The sequence below is a fragment of the Labrus mixtus genome, chromosome 15 (genome assembly GCF_963584025.1).
Source record: "Labrus mixtus chromosome 15, fLabMix1.1, whole genome shotgun sequence".
Classification (NCBI taxonomy): Eukaryota; Metazoa; Chordata; class Actinopteri; order Labriformes; family Labridae; genus Labrus; species Labrus mixtus.
The window spans coordinates 8,997,931-9,020,268 of NC_083626.1; the positions used below are offsets into that span (position 1 = coordinate 8,997,931).

The 22,338-nt window shown below is 42.4% G+C and overlaps 3 protein-coding genes across 2 annotated transcripts; 2 read left to right on the forward strand and 1 right to left on the reverse strand.

The window, feature by feature from the left end:
• LOC132990351 (keratin, type II cytoskeletal 8-like) overlaps positions 1 to 22,338 on the reverse strand; it is a 232,406-nt gene that overhangs the window by 42,229 nt on the left and 167,839 nt on the right.
• Positions 6,421 to 12,568, forward strand: krt18a.1 (keratin 18a, tandem duplicate 1). The gene is made up of 7 exons (XM_061056794.1): positions 6,421 to 6,968; positions 9,235 to 9,317; positions 9,675 to 9,831; positions 10,765 to 10,929; positions 11,026 to 11,151; positions 11,345 to 11,565; positions 11,978 to 12,568. Exons 1-7 carry the CDS (start codon positions 6,531 to 6,533, stop codon positions 12,087 to 12,089), a joined length of 1,302 nt encoding a protein of 433 aa, XP_060912777.1. The 5' UTR covers positions 6,421 to 6,530; the 3' UTR covers positions 12,090 to 12,568.
• Positions 15,432 to 18,342, forward strand: LOC132990354 (keratin, type I cytoskeletal 18-like). Its single transcript, XM_061058581.1, has 7 exons — positions 15,432 to 15,918; positions 16,479 to 16,561; positions 16,643 to 16,799; positions 16,942 to 17,106; positions 17,197 to 17,322; positions 17,624 to 17,847; positions 18,161 to 18,342. Exons 1-7 carry the CDS (start codon positions 15,529 to 15,531, stop codon positions 18,285 to 18,287), a joined length of 1,272 nt encoding a protein of 423 aa, XP_060914564.1. The 5' UTR covers positions 15,432 to 15,528; the 3' UTR covers positions 18,288 to 18,342.

Consider the following 22,338-nt stretch of genomic DNA (forward strand, 5'->3'; position numbering starts at 1 on the left):
TATTAGCAGTCCAGTGTGGCAGCAGCAGCTCAGTCTGTAGGGACTTTGGTTGGGAACTGGTGGGATCGCAGATTCAAGTCCTGCATGCGGACCAAATCTGGAAATTGGTCTGGTAGCTGGAGAGTAGCCAGTTCACTTCCTGAGCACTGCAGAGAGGTCCCAAGTATCTAGCACCTTATTTGGGGGGTCAAGGGCTAAAACGTTTGGGAACCCCAGCTCTAAATGACGACTGAAATAAAGCTAGTTGAAAACAGCATTTGAGCTTTGTGCATGCAACAATATAACATGTAGTGCAGATTGTGAAGTGATCGTGGACTGGTTTAGTTTAGGTACCAAGAGAATGGTTTGGGTTGGGTTTAATTTAATTCTGACGTGTGTTGAGTTATATGACAAACAGACGTGTGTAAAGAAACTAATGTAAACACTCTACGTTGACTGGCTCAGCATACTAATGATCATTCATTACATTACAAATCAAGATAATCTTACATGTGGGGCGCCAGTGGTCTAGTGGTTAGTGTGTGCGCCCCATGTGCGGAGGTTGTGGCGCTTCAGTTGGATGTTTGCTGCTCTCTCATACAGATATCTATTTATAGACATTGATGAAAACTAAATTGTTGTTAGTTGGCTGCTGTTTAGGTTCTGGGATTGCATTAAGATGGGTTGAATTGGCAGAATCTGGGCACAGATTTTATTTTGGAGAGTTCCAAGCTTCGTTGGGTGTGAGAATGGGCCGCACACAGATACAGAGTTTCCACATATTTGCAGTGACAGTAAGCGAGGACTGGATAAGAAAGCTTTTCGTATCAGTGGGAGTCTTAATGGGAGTTCCACTGGAATCTCCAATGGTGGTTTTTCCTCCTACTGAAAGAGGTGTTGAGTGATGAACAGCCGAGGGTTGTGTCAGTGTCCGACCCGGGGTCAGATGCTGGACGATCCCTCAGCTGGACCCATTAATGAGACTTCTCAGTGGGTCGTCCTCTGCTGCTGTCATGGCTGCTCTGATTTAAAGCTTTCTGTGGGTGTTCTGACCTCAGAGGTCAGACAGGAGCGAGGACAGTCCGGCTGAACAAGAACTCTACAGTCTACACGGAGTCAGTTCACAACTGTCCTGTGCTCCAGTCAAGAGCTCATGATCAGATGATCATGAGTGAAACTGCGTTGTGAATGACTGTAACACGGTATTAACAACAAACACAAGCCTTGTAAGCAAACAGAGCGCTGTCCAAACAGAAATATGACTTATTACTAGCAGAAGTGAGAGTACATGACCCGGCATGATGTCTGTCATAGTGCAGGTATGACTGTCTCATGACTTCCTGGATTCAGTCCTCGGTCAATGGCATTATGACACCAGGGTGATAAGGGCTGTGTAGGAGGGTAAACAGAGGCTTGGAGTCGCCCCGACAACTCCCACGCCCAGCACTACACACTGACTACTGCCATGGTTTTGTCTTTTTAATTTTTGTTTATTCATATATTCCTTGTTTCTCTTTTGTATTTATCCATAGCTATTCATTTCATCCCAATCACTCCCTCACTTTAAACTTGGTTTTTAAAGTCTCTGTGAACATATGAGACTGAAAAATAACACATTGTTTTATACAGATTTAATCCCCCAGAGGACCTACGAGTGCTCGTTTTATCTGCTTCAAGTCGTGTTTCCTGTTTTAAAAGATGGTTTACAATAAATCAAATACTCCTGCAGTGAAACAAACGATAACTCTTTCCCCGTAGACAGAAGTAATAACAATGGAGAGGAAACAGAAATTAACTTTCCCAACAACCCCTTCAAGTAAACCAAGTAAAACATTCAGTGATTGCCTGACAGCTGGAAAACATTCATGTCTCATATTAGTACATCCTTTAATAATACAAGCTTTATAAGCCTTTCATAGGATTTAAAAACATTCATAAATTTGTTCATAAGTATGGGAACAAACTGTTTTACACTTGGAGGAAACAGGGATTAACATCTTGCAGGGAGGAGGGCACGTTGATGATAACTATCACTGTGATGACGGACAAACATTCTTGATGTTTGTCCAGATCCTTGGGGGAAAGTCTGAGGTGGCCCTGCTGCCTCCCAAAACCTGTGACAGAGGACAAAACCTTTACTCGCCATGAACATTTAGTAGGATGCCTGCAAAAACATGGTGCTAGTTTGTTCAGCTAGGTGGAACCATTGGTATCTAATGGTACCATTTTGTACCGTTGGGCAACAGTCATTGTGAAAAGGTTGTGACTTGCACTGAGTTTACTCATCACCATTGATTGATTGATACCTGAAATGAACGCTTGATTGGTGGCTGCCATGCAAAAGCAATAAACCTCCTGCCAAGATGAAACATGAGCACACAGGAACAACCTCTCCAATTTCTGTCTCTCTCACATCTGGATGACAGGTGTAGTGAAGCCCTTCAAACAATTCACAATATGATAGGAGGAAGTCGGTTTTCTTTTCTTTTTTTCCCATGGCAGAGTGAACGACAAGATAGATATCATCTCCTGCTACCCTCTTGTTAGCTTAGCAGTTAGCGTTCATGACTTAATGGTTCAACAGACTGTCTTTTTTGGGCCTGTTCACCTTTCATGTTGTCCGTCTGTGAAACCTATAGAGCAGCTTTGCAAGGTTTGCAGCTTATCTTATGCCAGCGTCAGGAAAAGCGCCAACCCTGAAATGGTTTGCTGTCTCTTTAAGTCTCCCCTCCCCGCGTGCCCACTTTCTTCTGATTGGCCAGCTCTCTGGAAGTCTTCCAGGGGGGCAGAACGCTGCAGGGCTGTCAAGAGAGGGCTGCTCTCCAGTACTGGGAGAAGAGAGTCTATGTAAGAGGTTTCACCAGGTGCTTGAAGCCGTCTGATGAAATTCTTGGTTTCATATCAGGCAACTATCGTGCGATTTGCAGAACAAGCCGTTTAAGCGCCCTCTGAAGACTCATCCTGGGATTACTCCAACATATGTTTACCTCAAACTTTTCCCATGTGTAGTTTGGGTATCCAGCATTGTAACACTATAAGTGAGTTTTAAAATGGGGATCAACACCACCAAATCTAAACTACTTTGTGCTGAATTTGAAAAGATATCCATCTTGTATCAGTGGTTTACACAGAAAAGCACTAAAGCTGAAACCCAAACAATCTTTGTGTTTGAACTTGCAGACTATACGTTCCATGAAGCGATCATCTCTGGACCTTCATCTTTGTTTTCTCTGTCGGGCGTGCCAACCATCTGTCACCTCACGCTGCTTGACTAACAACAATCCTCACAGTTATAACCAGCCGCAGACTGCGTGTGACTGAGGATGGTTTTGTCTTGTTTTTGGGATTACTCATTTTTTTTCAGGATGTCAGATGTTAATCGAGTGATTCAAAGAGCAAACACAATCCTCCACCTTGATTACTATCTGTATTCTCTTTTTCCATCTTTTTTTTCTCCTTCAATATAAGCAGAGATATAAACGCTTCCTGCACTTTTCGTTATGCAATTGGATCATTACTACAATAATACACGATATGGGGCAACCTTATGAAGCCACTTTATTGCTATGATTAGCAGGAATCCCTTTTGTTTGACGGTACACGAGTTGTTTTGATTTCATCAAGAGCTCTTTAGACTTTAATATCCTGCTGCGTGTTCCTTCCTGCAAAACAAACAGAAAACTCAGAGCTAGGATGAGACTGAACATGACTGCAGACACACAAATATGCATCTGAGCCCGAGTCGATACTGATTTAGAAGACGAAATATGATTATGAAAGGGTGAATGTGTTTGGCACACATGAAACCCCCGAACAAAGGAGCACACGAAACAGCAAAGAAACCAAAAGAAAGAAGAGGTGTTTTTCCTCTTCTTGTTTTAATCCAGTAACGACTACCCTCAGAGGTACAATGTGAGGAATGTGCTTGTGTTAAAAACCAGCAGGGGGGTTTCTGGAATATGTTTACAGGTTGAGAGAAGTCATTGTTCTGAAGGTTGTACTGAGGAGACTGAGGAATTGTTCCTTTGTTCCACTGTATCCTTAATGGGAGGGGGACAATCACACACACATCCGCCTATGTAACATAGATAACATGCTGTACTGTACATAACGTCTGCTGCCTCACGCCTTCAAACTCTCATATCATTCAAAGTTTTTCCACACGTCTGTTAGACATCAAGGCTTTCATGAATCGTACAGTTTACAGGACGGTTTATCCGCTCTTTGTCAAATGTTTTCTTTCTTTTTCTTTTCATGCAAGCTGGACTTTAAAGTGTGCTGTGTGCTGCTCTAAGGAGACAATAGTTTCTATTTGTTCTGGTTCAGGTTTTTATACGATACAGAAATCAGAGGAAACAATGGATTGACTGGAGTGATATCAAAGTGTTGGGAAATTAACTCCCGTTCAAAGTTGTTGCACTACTTTTTAACAATTAACACTAATGGAAATATTTATTCAGCCTAGTACCCGAATACCCTGACCAATGACAAATACACGCTCTGAAATAAAAGGCCTGAACAGGGTTCTGCCAGCGCTGTTTGATTTAGGGCTGAACCGAACGACACAGTCAAAAAGTGACATTGCAATATCTTTTCTTTCTGCGATATGAGAATATACACGAGTTGAATGTGGTTTAAATGGTAAAGTCGATCGCCTCTCAACTGGAGGGTTTGGGGTTCGATCCCCAGCTCCTGCAGCCACATGTCCGATGTGTCCTTGGGCTGGACACTTAACCCCAAGTTGCTCCCGCTGCTTCGGTGGTGGCGTATGAATGGATTAGTTACTTCTGATGGACACTTTACAAAGCAGCCTCTACCATCAGTGTGTGAATGTGTAGGTGTGACCTGCGATAGGAAAGCGAGATGAAGCAGCGGGAGCGATTCAGGGTGCAGGAGCTGGGGATCGAGCCCCAGACCTTCCGGTTGAGAGACGACCGACTCTGCTAACTGAGCCACAGCCGCCCCTCGTCTTATCACTAAAGAAGCTTGTAACTGAAAAAAACACCTCTGAGTAGTGATGTCTTTCTAAAGTTACTAAAGTCTCTGCACAAGGAGAGGATTTTGAAAAAGCATTGAAACATATTCAACGTGGCATTGCTTCTCTGTTTTTTCTACATCTGTCTATCATTCAATATCACAACAGGCTTTGCACAATCATGAATGTGACAAACTAACCTGAGCAGGATTGCAAAAGTTTGACACCTCAAAGTCCTACTCGTGAAGCAATCTTTAACTGCTGTAAACATAAAATGTGCTGAAAGAAACTCTGATGTTGCTCGTAGTAAATCCAAAAATAAAAACATCTCCTGTGAGTTTAAATGTTTGTTCACTGGAGTCTTATCTCAAGTGTTTTGTTCCTAATGAATCTGATGCACGTTTACTTTGTAATTCACGTTAAAGGACTGATGCAACATTCTCTCTCATCGGATGACTTCAAACGTTGTTGACGTCTGCAGGTGTGACAGCGCCTAAACTTACACGCCCGTTCCGAGTAAAGACGATGATGAAATCGTTACAGTGAGCTGAATGAACACATCCTGACACACTGACTCTGTACGTCAGTTTTTAAAAATATATATTTTAAGGTGGGGACGGTGAAGCAACAGTTACCACATTTTGATGAGTTGGATGCAGATGGGAAAAAGAGAAATGTTGCTTTTTAGAATTTATTTTGACATATTTTGGTTGTTAAATATCTTATAGACGACCCAAATGACTACGTTACAGCGCAGCTTCACTCTAGTGTTGCAAATGCTGATTAGTTTTATGATTAATTCCACTAACCGTTTAGTTTTTAAGCATCTGCAAAGTGTGTCTTCATCCAACACCCTGCATGTGAGAAAGCAGTCGACTCTTTACTGTCTGCCTCCAAGACAATAAAAGCATCAAATTCTGACATTAAAATAGAGAGACCCAGGAAAAACTTCATATTTCTTCCTTGAAAAATATCTAAAAATGTTCATCAATTATCCTAATAATGGTGGTAATTAGAATTAATAATGGACGCATCACTTAACAGATGTTTCAACTTAGATTCATATCTTCAATATATAGGCTTGTATTTCTGTCTTTTCTATCATTTTCAATATAAACTATAGATTTATAGTATTTATACCAAGGAAAATGAATGCTTTTAACAACTTTAGGGCAAATGTTTGGATGACAACATAAAATGTTCTTGGACTTAAGTGTTCTGCCTGAAAAGTCCATCATTCATGTCTAATGAAAAATGTCTACTTTTATCTTCAAAAATCTTAAAATCTCCAACTTTATTGAATTCCTGCGAGTCTTCAGAAGTGACCAACTTAGGCAGGTTGTGAAGGACAAAGGCATGCAGTCCTGCGGTTCAGGGGCTGTGGAAAAGGAGGAGGTTACTGAGGCTGGGGGGGGAGGGGCCTGAGGGGCGGACCTGAGGGCCCACAAGGTTTAAATAGTTTTAGAGCTTCCTCTCTCCTCCTGCCTTGTGTCTGTGAGCTCCCACTCTTGCCTGCCCAGCCTGTGCCTCTCTCTAAGTCCCAGTCTCTCTCACTGAGTCTCACTCAACAGCCACAATGCAAACAACCAGGCAATCTTCATTCTCTATGCGCTCCTCCTCTAGCAGAAAGCCTGTTATTTCAGTGTCCCATAGCCCTGTCTACAGGGCTGCAAGCCTCCATGGAGGTTCCAGCGGGGACCGGATCAGCGTCTCCTCCAGCTTCCGTAGCGGGCTGGGAGCCGGGATGGGGATGGGGATGGGAATGGGATCTGGAAGTGGAGGATTCTCCAGCAGCGTCCAGGTGAGCGGGAATAGTGCCGACATCATGGGCAACGAGAAGTTCGCCATGCAGAACCTGAATGACCGGCTGGCAAACTACCTGGAGACGGTGAGGAACCTGGAGCAGGCCAACCACACGCTGGAGGTTAAGATCAAGGAGGCCCTGGAGAAGAGTGGACCAGACTTCAGAGACTACAGCAAGTACCAGATCATCCTGGACGACCTGAGGAATAAGGTAAGGAGGGGGGGAGGGGTTATTAAGTGTTGAGTAAACGCAGGTGAGGGGGAAGATTATGTGGATTTGTGATTTGAAAAATGAAACCTAGAGAAAAAATGTTCAGATGATTAATCCTTCCAGTGAAGTGATTGAGCAAGAAGTGGGTAACCACACATATTGAATAGATATGTTCTGGACCCCCCTGAGTGTAGCCCCTTCACGTCTCAGGGTTTACTGTTTGACCGTAGTTTCCAGGAGTGAATGGGTTCCTGCTGGTCCTCGGCACGGTGCCCGATGCTACTTGTCGGGGCTGGGGGGGCCGAGGCCTGGACCGGAAATAGTATGGTGGAGGAATGTTGGAGCGTCAGGGGTCAGACACACAGACAGGAAGGCAGTCAGAAACAAAAGAAAAAGACCAAAGGGACTTTAAATACCGTAAAGGCTTAACTTACCGTCTCGTACATCATGACTTTTATTACCTGTTTCCTCTTTGTTTAGTGTTATGTTAAACATGTGTGTTTGTTTCGACAAGGGGGACTGAACCCTCAGTACAGTCACTACCACTGTGTGTACATAAAATATAAGTATGGAGGCAGGGGAGATCAGATACTGTAATGTGAGATGATCTTTCAAGGTGAAGCGTTGCAGCTCTTTTTGTTCTATTTTTTTAGATAGCAGGTTTTATTTCACACTTCCTGAAAGGCCCATTCACGAGCATCCATTAAAGTTAAAAAGTGACAAAACTGGAATCAAATTTGAGACGTTACACAACCAGTACATTTTGTAAATCATTAATTCCAGCTTTCCCCCCTCTCGGTCTGAACAAACAGAGAGAACTAGACTGTGTAACCTGCATCCTGCCAGTTTTAAATTTAAACCTACATTTAACCTTTTCCACACAAATGCAGCTTGTGTTTTTCTAACTTTTTTTCCCTGTGGGAACGACTCAGATAACAACATCATCAGCTAAAGATGAAACAATGATACGGATATAAAGACAATAAAGGAAGGGAAAAAGAAGAAAACTTCAAATGTTTATCCTCAAACTGAAATTAGATTTGTTTATTTTTATCGTACACAGCTGAGGCCTCAGTTGGTCAAACAGCCCGGGGTCAAAACTGCCTCATGTTTCTTCTGGTGTGATGCAAAAATCACTCAAATGGGGCCTCAGCCTCCACCAGCCCCCGCCTGAGAAAACACATACTCTCACTACAACCTTAAAATGGCCTTTACCGGAGCAGCACACCCACAATAAACCTGCCATGCAAACACATACATACACGCACACTGACATGACCACACGCACACACACACACACACACACACACACACACACACACACACACACACACACACAGCCTCCAACACAACCACTATCGCCAGCTTCCTCATGCAAATCACCTGCTTCTGTCCTGCTGACAGGAAAGATCCTGTTCCTCCACAGAGACAGGACAGTTGATGCCTGGCAGCCAATGATTGGCTTATGGATCTTGTCACCTGGACACACCCCCCCCACCCACCCAACCCCTCCCTAACATCCATCCCAACCATTATCTACCAGACTGTGACAAGTAAAGCAAACACTGCAACCATCTGGTTTTTTGAAGAAGCCTGCTGTCACCGTCCTACCCCCGTTTACACACAAAGCCTGTTTCTAAAACTGAAACACACAACTTTTTTACGTGGTCAAAATCTAAATTTTACAGCAAATGTGACATTGTTTAGTCCGACAAAAAGTTTGTTGTAATGCATTATAAACCTATCAGAGGGCAAAGGCAACATTTGGGAAAACATGCTTGTCCATTAACCATTAACAGAAACCACTCTCATGTCGGTAATCAAAAACACAAAGTTAAAGCCGCTTAGCTTAGCTTAGCTTCGCATAAAGTACAATGGGCTACCGCTAGCCTTTGAGGTATACTTGCTTGCTCTGATAGAAGTGATCAAAATTTGCCGATGATGTTACATTTAAAAACAAGAAGTTGACGTGTTAGCTTGTCTTCTTTAACTGAACAAGTTGAAGGGGTTTTTTGTTGTCCTAGCCAGGAACAAAAGATTTACTTTATTTACCTTTTGACGAGGCATAGCTAGATGTTTTCATTCCTTAATTAAGGCTATGCTAATCATGCACAGCACGATATCAGGGGGGTATGGATCTTTTCATCTAACCGTCTGCAGAGCTAAAAAGGCTTGAGGTCAGCTCTTTAGTGTCAGCTGATCTGTTCAGGCCCCTATCCTCAGTTTGCAATCTAAATAACTGCTTTCTTCTGTAAACCTGTTCCAGGTGTTTGATGCCACCACTGACAACGCCCGTCTTGTTCTCCAAATCGACAACGCTCGCCTGGCAGCCGATGATTTCAGAGTGAAGTAAGTCCATCCCAGTATACCTCTGAGAATGGGAGGAAGGATGAACATAGTGACGTGGTCTGAATAGACAGCTGTTTGTTTTGCAGTTATTAATCATCACCTTTGCATCAGAGCCAGGGAGACGTTCATATGAGTCGTAAATAAAATGTCAGAGCGAACACAGCTGGCAGATGGTTACTGAACAAATAATGATCATGTTTGAGCAAATGGAAAGAGTCCATAAAAATAAAGTACAGGTCCGATCAGTTCCGTCAGTCTTAAGTCATTGAGTTAGTTCTTCTGAATATGTGTACAAAGTTTGACCAATCTCTGTGAAGCTGAGCCGAGCTGAAAATGTCCTCCTTCTTTGCTCGTCAGATTCGAGTCCGAGCTCGCAATCCGTCAGTCTGTGGAGGCTGACATCGTCGGTCTGAGGAAACTCATTGATGACACAAACATGAGCCGCATGAACCTGGAGAGTGAGATCGAATCCCTGAAGGAGGAGCTCATCCACCTCAAGAAGAACCATGAAAATGTGAGTACGATGACGTGAGGTGTATGCTAATTATTCTTTTTAAATATTTATAACCAAATGCAAGAAGCAGATGATAGCTAAAATACATCTTACAGGTTTCATAGGAGGTCCAAAAACAGCTATTTTACTTTGTATAGACTGTGGTTGTGTTTAACCAGATCTGACAAAACCCAAAACTGGCATCACAGTTGAATTCAAAAGTTTCCAAAGTCCAATTTGTGCTCAGTGACATCACATTTTTTCCATCTGAGCCCACTGAAGTTGAGTGAAAAAAGCAAGAAATGGTGACGACTTTAGCACTAGCAGTAAGTCAGTGTTGAGCCAGAGGTCACACTCGTGCAGCCTCAGTGTGGACATTTTTTCGCACTGCTTAAAACATTTCAGTAAATATCCACACCTTAACAAGCCCAGCTTTTTACCAGCTGACCACAATAATTTAGATATCACTTCTGTGTGTGCTAAAGTCTTGGGAGTAGTCTTGAGAAAACTTCAGTGATAAAAAGAGGTTTGTGGAGAAATCTGAAATATTTGTGTGAACTCTGTGGGAAACCTCATCATAAAAATGGTTCCCATCCATATTTGGCAACTGAGAAAACACCAAAGAATTCAAATGACTATCATTAAAAGTACATAAGTCAAAGCACAAGCATTTGTTTACTCTATGAATTAAGTATTTTAGACTCCACAGACACACGTTTATGACCCCCCTGTGTATTTACCTGACCATAATATGGTTTTGGTTTGAAGAGGCAGCAGTCATGGCTGGGTCACAGCTCGTCAAAAACATAAAAGCAACACTCTATTTGCATGATAATAGGGTTTCAAGGGGACATTATGTCATTCAAGCTGCAGTAGAATCTAGACTTTCACTTCCATGTGTAAATGAAAGTTAAGATTTGGGACTCATTCCTGGATCCTCTCTTATTTCTTCAGGAGGTTATGGAGCTCCGTAACCAGATCGCCCAGTCAGGAGTCCACGTGGATGTTGACGCCCCTAAAGGACAGGACCTGGCTCAGCTCATGACAGAAATCAGGGCCAAGTATGAGAAGATGGCAAAGAAAAACCAGGACGAACTCAAATCATGGCACGAATCCCAGGTAAACTTTGAACACTATCACAGTATCATCGGCATACAAGGAGATTCCCCTGAAGCATCTTAAACCTTTTTACTTCTCTTTAAATGATTACTTCAGATAACAGAAGTACAGACCCAGGTCAGCCAGAACACAGAGGCCCTGAAGGGTGCACAGACAGAGGTGAACGACCTGCGCAGACAACTACAGACCCTGGAGATCGAGCTGGGGTCACAGGGGAGCCTGGTGAGTAGAGCTCAGTCAGCACACACTTCATTGACCTCAGCATACGCTTATCTTAACTCCCTGCAATGCCTAACTCAGCACTCTCACTTCAGGTCTCTCACACTCACTTTGTTGACACAAGCTTTACACCCGGGTAACCACACGCTATGGCGCTGTCATCTGTAAAATCTGAACCCCTGCCTTTTCTTTGCAGAAAGGATCTCTGGAGGGCACACTGAGGGACACAGAGATGCGTTACAACATGGAGATTCAGTCTCTTAACAACATCCTCCAGAGCCTGGAAGCGGAGCTCACACAGCTGCGTAACAACATCCAGCTACAGACACAGGAGTACGAGGCCCTGCTCAACATGAAGATGAAGCTGGAGGCCGAGATCGCCCAATACAGACGTCTGCTGGACGGGGAAAACTTCTCGTATGTAAAGTCATTCAATACATTTCTGAGACCTGAGATGCTCCTATATGATGAAAGATATAAATGCAATGCTTAACGAACCGTAGCACTAGCTAGTGCTATATTATAAAGGAGTCAAATTCCTCCTGATGCAAAAACCTAGCTAGGTGTAAACAGCCAAACAGCTTCCAGATACATGTTTTTCTATGATTGGATCAAATAATGAATTGTGTAACATCTGAGCGTAACCATCCCAAATTAAAAAGACATATCAGCTAAATTAACAAACAAAAATATCTAGAATTTGGAGTGAAACTAGATTGAAATCAGTTTTATTTCACATTTTGGTTGTAAATTCAACCTGCAAAAGCAAGAGAATCTCACGCAATGGAAACTATATGGATATTAATTTCTTCTCGATCTTTCTGTTCAGGCTCGAGGACGCTCTGACCCAGAAGACGGTGAAGACCAAAGTGATGACCGTCACACAGACCTTGGTGGACGGCAAGGTGGTGTCCTCCAGCACAGAAACCAAGAATGTTTGAAAACCAGAAGCAACCACCCGATACTCCCTACAATAACTATCACTGCATCATAACACTAACCAGCAATTGGTCCAAATTAACCCCGCCCCTCAGTGGGTTTTAATTTCTTTTCTTAGTCATACAGCACTAACAGTTAAAGTCTCAGCCATCACAGTTAGTTTAACCTCCTGGATACACAGCTCCTACACAGGCTGATGAGAAAACTGGATCAGAGGAAAAACTAAGTTATCTTTTATTTATTTCATCATGGTTTATTTATGTTTGTGCGTTCAGCTTCAGGTGTTTACCATTCAATCTGAGAAATGTGAGCTCTATCAGAGAAGAACTAATTAAGACACAAAAAATGTCAAAGTGAAAAAGAGTCCAATTTAATGCAAAAACATGTTTTTATATTTCATCATCTTTGGTTTTCTTTCTGTCCAGTTTAGTCCGCCCGATGTGATGTTCAGACATTCCAATAAAGTCCAACCAAGACGAAACCTTGCTGTGATCAGTGTTTTGACTGTCCCATGTGTGTGTATGTGTGTGTGTCACTTTTTACAGTAACTGGAAATGTCTCATGTTGCATGCAAGTACAACACATGAACAAACAGGGCCTTTCCAATGCAGTACATTTTTGCACATGCTCCGTTCATGGTCTTGTCATTATGAAGTCCCCTCACTCTAAATGAGCATGGCTGATATTTCCAAAACTTTAAATTGCATGCCAACAAATAACAGAAATAACTTCTAAATCAGAAAATAAGTTAGAAAGGAAACATTAGTTATAACACGCCTTTGGAAAACCAAAGGTACAAGGTGCTACTCTGCAAACCATGAAAAACAGGAAATAACATCTAAAAGTAAACATCAAAGCACCACACAAATTATAGACTAATGGATGAAACACTGACTCAGAGTTGCCAGAGGACATCATATTTCACAAATAGACAGCATGGCCTGCCCTTGAAGTGTTTAATCATGATCAAAAGCATTTTAAAATCAATTCAGCATTCAATAGGTAACCAGGGTGCCTAAGCTAACACGGTTGTAGTATGTCATGTTCGATGTAAGATGTGATAAGAACCTCTGATATATTGCTTTATTTGTGGAGAAAGGTATTCTGCCTGTCAGATCATTCTCAGGCCTTTATTTCAAGGTGTAGGGTTGCGTAAAGTTATAAGAGCGAAAGACAAATATAGCAGTGTATCATCTGCATAGCGTCGATGCTATAAACTGATTTAGTGACAGAGGAACAATGCCTGATCATAATTGTTAAACAACTGTGACAACTGTGAGAGTCCTGAGGAGATTTTTCTGCTGAGTCGACGGAGCCGAGCGTGTCAGAGAGAGAGGACGCATCCCGGTCGAATGACCCCCTCTGTCAATGTTAAAACTATAATCAAATAGGAACACTCAACCATGTTACTGAATGACGCTAGAGTGAATGTCTGACTTTCATAATATCCTTAATTAGATGTCCATTGGAAACCTTAGCATGCATCATTTATTCTCTTTTCTTTGAAATATGTACTGCTATCTTTATACCTTTACAATCACTGTGTAGTGTTACTACTGCCAACATTAATACCCTGTCAGAGAACGATACTGTTTATTGAGGCCACTCCTTTGGGAGAGTGGGTCGGCCCACACAGGATCAACCAATAACATAAAAGTCCTCATTCTTCCTGATTTATCTTTGTAACCAGTTCAGGGTTATTAAACTGCTAAACTCATAATCATAGAGATAAAAGATCAAATGATTGTCGTAGTGAATTGTAAAGCCCTGTGTCATTGTATTTCCTCATCTGATAGGCCCTTTTTATTACTGCACAACTGCATGTATTGTTTGATTCTGAAGCAACAAGCCCTTTCCTATGTAAACGTTTGCAGTTAAAAGATACGGCTTCTGTGATTGAAAACATTTCCTGTGGTCAATGCATGCTATTGAAGGGGAAAAGACAATCCTTTAATAAGATAAGATAAGATAAGATAAGATAAGATATACTTTATTCATCCCAGCAGGGAATTTAGGTGTTACAGCAGCCAGCATACATACAAACACACAACACAACACATATATACATACATATCCCACCCATACAAAAAAAAAACATGAGCCCACAATACAGTTTGATATATGATATATGCAACTCAGGCTAAAGTTTAAAAGTTTAAATGTCTTCTGTCCTTACTTAAAGGGGAGTCGTTATAAAGTGCAATTGCAGTAGGTAAAAAAGTATTTTTAAATCTGTCCTTTTTGCAGCTTAGCTGCCGTAGCCTCCCACTAAAAACACTCTTTTGTTCACACACGAGATTGTGTAAGGGATGCATGTTATTGTCCATAATGTTCAACAGTTTCTGTATCATCCTTCTCCCCATCACCACCTCCAGGGGCTCCACAGCGAGTCCCCAGCACAGAGCCAGCCCTCCTAATCAGCTTGTTAAGCTTTTTAGAGTCACAAGCCCTGATGCTGCTGCCCCAACAGACGGCTGCAAAGAAAATGGCACTTGCCACAACAGTCTGATAAAACATGGATAACATTTTGCTACACACACTAAAAGACCTAAGTTTCCTCAAGAAGTAGAGTCTGCTCTGACCCTTCTTGTAGACAGCCTCTGTGTGGTGCTTCCAGTCCAGTTTATTGTTCATGTGCACCCCCAAGTATTTATAGCACTCATACTTTATGACTTCACAGACCTGCCTGTGGTTCTCACAGACAGGTTTGTTAAGTTTCAGGCCCTTGCCCTTCAACATCAAATGTACTTCATTAAATTGGAATTGGTGTGCGGACTCGGTTTTCCTTTTGTGTTTGTATTTCTGTCCAGTGCCCCGTTATGAATGAGTTCGATGTGCGAGCTGTTTGTATTTTTTATATCTCTCAGACAGACTTTAAATCATATATATCTTTCAAGCAGGCTAATTAATATCCTTCAACAGCTTGGCATGGTGGACCATTGTCAGCCTGACAAGATACATCATATGCAAGCCAAGCAAATTACACATTAGGGGCTCTGTTGAGGATATAATGAACCAAAATAGCTAAAACCAACATGAATGAACTTTTCTTCCAGCGCAAAAAGAACCGCTCATTGATTTGTTATTAACACCCATCTCACTAACCTATTTAACATATAAACACCATCAACTGAAGAGCCACTGTTGATATCAGTGTTGCCATAGCTACAGTTCATTTACTAAACGCTATCAGTATGAAATGGTCAGCATACTTTGCCAGCCTTCGATAGATTGGTTCAGGGTGGGTGTTACGGGGACAAAGTCTGAGCGAGAAGGCTAAAGGTAAAAATGTAATATAGATAGGAGAGGAGTGGCAGGAAGCCTTTAGGAGTTATATATAAGACCCTCAGACTCTGCTCTGTCCTCCACTCTCAGCTGCCAAACTGCTGTACAAGAACACACAACCTCTTCCTCTGATTAGTCTGCACACTTGTTTTAGCCATGGAGCACCAGTTTAGACGGCAGAGTTCTCTAGTCACAGGTTCCAGACCTGCAGCCTATGCCCACAGCGTCAGCGGAGGAGCAGGTGGCTATGGCACCAGGATCTCAACCGCAGACTATGGCACAAGGCTAGGCAGTGGCATGGGTGGTGGGTACGACTATTCCTACTCCTCCACTTCCACTACTGGAGCCATGGCCATGGGGACCGAGAAGGCAACCATGCAGCACCTGAACGACCGCTTGTCCAACTACTTGGCGACGGTGCGGAATCTGGAGCAGGCCAACAGGAAGTTGGAGATCAAGATCAGCGAGACCATCGAGAAGAGGGGCCCCTTGGAGGGAAGGGACTATGGCAAGTACCATGACATCATCCATGAGCTGAGAGGCAAGGTGGGTCTATCGTTTAATCAGTTTAACTTCCAACAAAATCCCAAAACATAACGACTGCAATGTTCGTTGCAATGCAACGAATGCAATGTTCCTACTTTAAGGAAAAGATTCAAAAGCATGAATTCCATCAAATGTGTTGTACAGGGAAAGAAATCAACTTCTCAAAGACGAATGTGAAGTTGCAGTTTTTTAAAGAACTCTTCATCCAGAACTCTTTCCTGACCATGACCACCTCCCTGGTGTTGGGAGGTGGTCACATCATGTTAGGACAAAGGGCACTCCTTTTTTATTATCAAGCTCCACCTCCTACACACCACAGGGTTCATGTCTATCTTCAATTGACTGATGACCCCAGATTTATCACCTGTAGACTCTAATCTTTATGTCCATGTTGAACTATGACAGATAGTGTCACAGAGATAACAGGCTTTGTTCTTTTATGACTTACAGCGTGTTATCAAATGTTTTTTTTTCACCTGCACAATATTTCAAAGGCAAAGTTAGTGTATCAAATGGATTTGAGTTTATTAAAGTTTTAAAAAATTATTATTTTCTTTCAGATTGTTGACATGATCAAGGGAAACGCGTATCTCGCCATTTCCCTCGACAACGCCAGCCTGGCCTCAGATGACTTCAGGACCAAGTGAGTGACCAGCCTTGTGTACAAATGAAGCAGACTCTCAATCATGTATTCAAATATCTGATCAAGTTTGTGTTTCCTTAGGATGGAGTACGAGATGATGATGCGTCAGACTGTGGAGGCTGACGTTGGCAGACTGAGGAAGCTTCTGGATGACACCAATGTTGTTCGCCTTCACTTGGAGGGCGACATTGAGTCTCTGAAGGAAGAGTTGATCAACCTGAAGAAGAACCATGCTGTGGTAAGAGATAGCGATTAAAGAAATACCTTTTTGTCTCTGTAAATACCATCAAGGAATTTGTTTGTTCCTTAACCTCTTTGTGCAGGATAACCCCACCAACCTTCTGCAGGAAATCACTCCCTAACTATTTCCTCCTCAACAGGAAGTCGCTGACATTCGTGCCCAGATCAGCCAGGTTGGCGTGCACGTGGATGTTGATAGTCGTAAAGGACCCGACCTTGCCAAGATAATGGAGGAGATGAGGGAGAAGTATGAGAAGATTGCACTAAAGAACCAGCAGGAACTCGAAATGTGGCATCAGTCTCAGGTAACTCGTCAATGCTTCAAGGAAATTTGGGGTGGATTGGCTGTGTCTTCATAGGTTCCTCTAATGTGATGTATTTGTTCTTGGCTTTAGATCACAGAAGTGCAGGTGCAAGTGACCCAGAACACAACAGCTCTGAAGGAAGCCACAACTGTGGTGTCTGAAACCAGAAGGAGGTATCAGGGGCTGGAAATTGAACTGCAGTCTGCACTAAGTCTGGTAAGGACTATGTGCTGGTTTACATAATTACAGCAACAGATCATGCATGCTTGTTTTCCACAATGTCTCAGATAAGATAAGAATAATAGGTCGTGGTTTAATATCTAGGATGTCATTTATGAGTTTCACAGACTTTGGCAGCTGTATTTGCCCTTTCTCAAGGCTTATATGCAGATGCGAGCAGTAGCTTTGTAATAATTGCACAAACATTACAAGTATCAATCGATTTATTATCTTACTCCATTTCTCTACTGCATCAATCAGGATTAAAAATCAATCTTTTGTCTCCACCTCTCGACAGAAAGCATCCCTGGAGGCAACCCTGCGGGACATCGAGGCACGTTACAACATGGAGATTGAGAAGTACAACGCAATCATCATGAGGCTGCAAGAGGAGGTTACTAAGATCCGCTCTGACATCCAGCACAACTCAAGAGAGTATGAAGTCCTGCTTAACATCAAGGTGAAGCTGGAGGCTGAGATCGCCGAGTACAGGAGGCTGCTGGACGGTGGTGGTGAACTACAGTGAGTATGAGGAGAAGAGGCAGAAAAATTGTGTGAAAATGTAATTTATACGATGGCTTTATCCAAATATTTAGTACTATGTGTTGTGGGTTAGTTGGGGCTTTGTTCATCACAGGGAAGCATTTGCAAATTTGATTCAAATTAGATTAATGCAAACATGAGTCAACATTGATTTGGAAAGTCAAGTAAAACATTTTCATTAATACAACGCTCCCTGTGTTTCCAACTGCTAAATCGCCGCACATGGACACCTGGTGACTGCCTTTATGTGTGTATTAAGATTCTTGTACTGACCTTGCTCTTCTTTTTCCAGACTGGAGGATGCCATCGACTCGAGGAAAGTGCAGACCAAAGTGGTGACCGTCACCCAGACTCTGGTGGACGGCAAACTGGTGTCAGAGAGCAAGGACGTCAAATCCAGTGAAAAGGACTTAGAGTAAACACAGAAAGAAAAACTATTTGTAACAAAACACTAATAAACAAGATTAAGTACAACATCACGTCTCTGACTCTATTTGGTCATCTGTTATTGAGCAACAAATCCTTACAGTCAAAGTTAGACATTTAAAGGGATACTTCACCCATTTGCATTGAGCTTTGTATCATTAAAAACCTGGTAGTATTTTTGAATGGTCGTGCATCCCGCCCTCATTTTCCCCTGAGATGGGAAATCTTTGTATTTCTGAGTCTGAAAAGGAGCTTCCAGTGACGCAAAATTACGATTTTTGCGTCATCTGTATCTGTCATCTGTATCTCAATGTCTCAATAATATCTCAATGTGGTTCAAATCCGATCTGTGGCATCTTTCCCGCATGTCATTCCCCACTCTCTCTCTCTTCCTGATTTCTTACTCTATCCACTGTCCTATCTCTACAATAAAGGCACAAAACGCCCAAAAATAAATCTTAAAAAAACAAAATATCTCAATAAGTATAACTCACAGTCACACAGTTAAATTCAATTCACTGAGTGAATTAAATTCTGATGGGATGGTTATTCATTTAACATTGTGCATTGTTTATGGGTTATGTGGTAACTGCTGGCTTACAACAACTTGTCCTTTGGGGATCATAAAGATATTCATGATCCTGGATTCGCCCTCCTTCAGTTTTTATAAGCTAAACTTACCTTCTGTTGCAGTGGACTGTAATCAATACTACAAACTGGCTCTCAGTAAGAAATAATAAGAATGTTTCTGGAAGATTTTGGAAAATATTACCCAACTTTTTCTTCCAAGCAGGATATCAGTAACAGGCCTAAACTTAATCTAATAAAACATAGAAGTGCAAAGATTTAAATGACGCTAAAGCATTATATATCATACATTATACAACGGGGTTAGGCACACATGTGAAAGTCATTTCCCCTGCTTTGTACATAGACATGGACGCCTGTCTGGCCTCCTGCCATAAATCCCCCACACACCCAAGTCTGCTGCGAATGCGGGAAATTCTTTCAGCTTCTGAGAAGTTCACATTGTGACCTCTGGTTCTTCAGCCTGTCCCATAATAAGCAGAGGGGACCTGTTCCCATGCCATTTCCGAGCAGTCTCTGCTTTCTGTTTATCCACATCCACATTCTTTGATACTGACTGAAATCGTTTGGCCTCCGTTTAATCATTTTAGATGTTGTTGTGTTTAATAGAGGCATGGGGAGCTACAGATTTAGACATTTAAAGGTGATTGTACAGATTGAAATCATTTTGTTTGCAACAGTCCACATTCATTTGTTAGATTTTTTATTGTGCGATCTGTAATTACTCCATACCACAGACAAACCCATAAATGATTCTGTCAGCTCTAATCAATAAATGGTTTCCTAAGTGCATCTGACAACAGGCAATAGTTTCCTTATTTGTGCCAGTTTTCATGCATTGCTGTGTATCCTACAGCTGTTATTGTGTGACAGTGTGTCTGTTGGTGTACGGTGAAACTGTAAATCTGTCTTTACCAACTTTCTGACTTCTGGCCCTGCTGACAAACACTGGACAGACCGCGCAGAGAAAGAGGGAATTCCAGAGGAAGAGGAGAAAACAAAGAGGCAGGACTGATAGACTCAGGAGATAGATGGGAAACAGATAAGAGAGAAAAAGAAGTGTGGTGCATGTTTCTACTGCATGCCTGTAATTCCTCAGAACCCCATGAAGAGCTGGCAGGACAATACCTTTCTCTCAGAGGCGCCCTGAGGATCATGAGTCGCCCAAAAATCAATACAGGGGGAGATCAGGGTACTCATTAAATCTAAAGAAATGCTGTCTGAAGTTTGCGTATGTCCTTTGCACTGCAACTGTGCTTTTTTCTGTTAATTTATAAATATTAATTCGATTTTGTTCTTGCCTTCAGAGTAATCCACTGTCGAAGGTACAGCTCCTCAAGCATGGCATCATACCATTGGATCACTTACTTTACTATTCCTGCACCGTGTATTCAGTCAAAAGATCAGACCATGACACAATCCAAACAAAAAACAACAATTGAATGCAATTAAATCAACCTTATCCCAATTATCCGATAAATAGCGACGGTAATCTTATAATCCATTAGGGTGTTGAAATGTGATTTTTAATTTTCCTCCCATGGGTTTTTCCCCCCGAGAGTCTGCAGCCAAGTCTCAGATAAATGTTGCAACCACCCAAGCATGAGACTAATACTGTACATGTTACAGATGATCTCCTCATACCAGAGGTTGCAGGGACGTTGCATCATCCAGAGAGCAACGATTCATCAACTCCACTTTTTTTTTTTTTTTTTATATGACACTTACACAGATCTTTTTATTAATGATACAAACTAACGGGGTAGTTATCAGGAGCTATGACATGTTTAGCTAAACACTTTCAGCTTTGTCCAAGCCGTGTATGAGTCAGACACTGCAGGTCAGAGGCCTGCAGAGTAAACGGCCACTGTTTCATCTCTTTCTCCCCTTTTTCCTAGTATAAGCGGTGAACAGGCTCCACATAGATACACCATGAATCATCTGTCCTTCACTTTCACACACACACACACACACACACACACACACACACACACACACAAACACACATTTATGATGTTTCCCTTTGTCCCACACATCTGCTGGGTGTGTCAGTCAGTCATCCAGGGCTCCTCGCTCACTGGGCCTCCTCCCTCTGTGGGAGCAGAATGAGGGACCAGTGGTGGAGGGTTAAAGGGTGTGGTGTGTGTCTGTGTGTGTGTGTTGTGTGTGTATGTTGAGAATATATGAGGACAGCAGGGGCGGAGAAAGTAAAGTGAAGACAAAGTTACCATAGAGAGGTGCAGTAAAAAGAGAACAACCATTAAAGCTGCACAAAAGGCCCCTCACATTTTTCCCCACATCGAGTGAGTTGCAACAGCAGGACGTGCTGCGACTTCATATTGTGATGTGTTTTTGGGTACAGCATAAAGAACTTCAGTGTGGCGATAGAGAACGGCTCCAAAGACTCAGAAACCACAAATCGTGATGCTGTAAATCAAGAGAAGGCCACACAGGACAGAACACATAACAAGTATTACTCCCTCTTACCAACAGGCGGTATTCATTCAGTGACTGTATACCGTCTGACATGTTTGGGTCCAGCCATCAATTCTCTGTTAGATGCAGTATGCAAATGAAAAGTAGGGGGCGGAGTCAAAGTAGAAACCTGCAAAACAACGTCTGCCCACAGATGAAAATGTTGGAGAAACAGACCAGGGACAGTACTGACTCTGTATCCACCTTACATAATGCCGCTGTCGCTTGTTCTGAATTGATCTCAGAATCCACATGAGTGACCTCGTCCAGCGTCCCCGTGTCCCCGTGTCCCCACACCCTGTAGTTACAACCCAAGCCCTCAGATGTGCCCCCTACAGGTATCCTCCTGTAGCACATGTGTAGTATAGTCAAGTATGTGAACAATAACGTTGATGGAGCAGACGGTAGTGAATATGAATGCACGCCAGCCTAAAGGTAAAGCAACTGTGGGGGCACCTGACATTTCTAGGGGGCGCAGTTGAGCATTTGCAAAACCTGTGAAATATAACGTTTTCAACAGTTCTGATGTGCGTTAAAGTTTGTTAATTTTGGAGCACTTTAAAGTCCCTTAATGCCACAAGAAAAAACAGTTCCTTATCAATTGTTTATTTGTTCCAACTGCAGGGTCACACTGCTTAGTCATGCTATAATTAAAGAAGGTATTTAAGCAGATGCAGTAGATTCTGACTAATTGGTGGAACAACTATTTTCTTCTACAAACAAATCACAGACTGCACACAGGAAGAGTTGGTAATCAAAACCAGCCATCAGAATCCAAACAGTGGCGAGCTCTGCGACTGAATGACTAACTTAAGCGAAATGTTCGGCCTCTCGTAACCTCAGAGAGATGTCGGACGAGTGAACAGGCTCATGTGTCCTTAAACGACTTCTCCGGGGAACAGAAAGTCCATTTTACTGTAAGTCACTGCACTGGTTCCAGCTGCCAGTGCTCATAGAGTTATGGAGGTCGAGGGCAGTGGA

Excerpts from the sequence above, each read along its gene's own strand:
- krt18a.1 (XM_061056794.1), top strand. The coding sequence starts at position 6,531 with ATGCAAACAACCAGGCAATCTTCATTCTCTATGCGCTCCTCCTCTAGC. Across the intron at positions 9,318-9,674 it reads GCCGATGATTTCAGAGTGAA|ATTCGAGTCCGAGCTCGCAA; the intron begins GTAAGTCCATCC and ends TTTGCTCGTCAG. Across the intron at positions 11,152-11,344 it reads TGGGGTCACAGGGGAGCCTG|AAAGGATCTCTGGAGGGCAC; the intron begins GTGAGTAGAGCT and ends TTTTCTTTGCAG.
- LOC132990354 (XM_061058581.1), top strand. The coding sequence starts at position 15,529 with ATGGAGCACCAGTTTAGACGGCAGAGTTCTCTAGTCACAGGTTCCAGA. Across the intron at positions 16,800-16,941 it reads TGAAGAAGAACCATGCTGTG|GAAGTCGCTGACATTCGTGC; the intron begins GTAAGAGATAGC and ends CCTCCTCAACAG. Across the intron at positions 17,323-17,623 it reads TGCAGTCTGCACTAAGTCTG|AAAGCATCCCTGGAGGCAAC; the intron begins GTAAGGACTATG and ends ACCTCTCGACAG.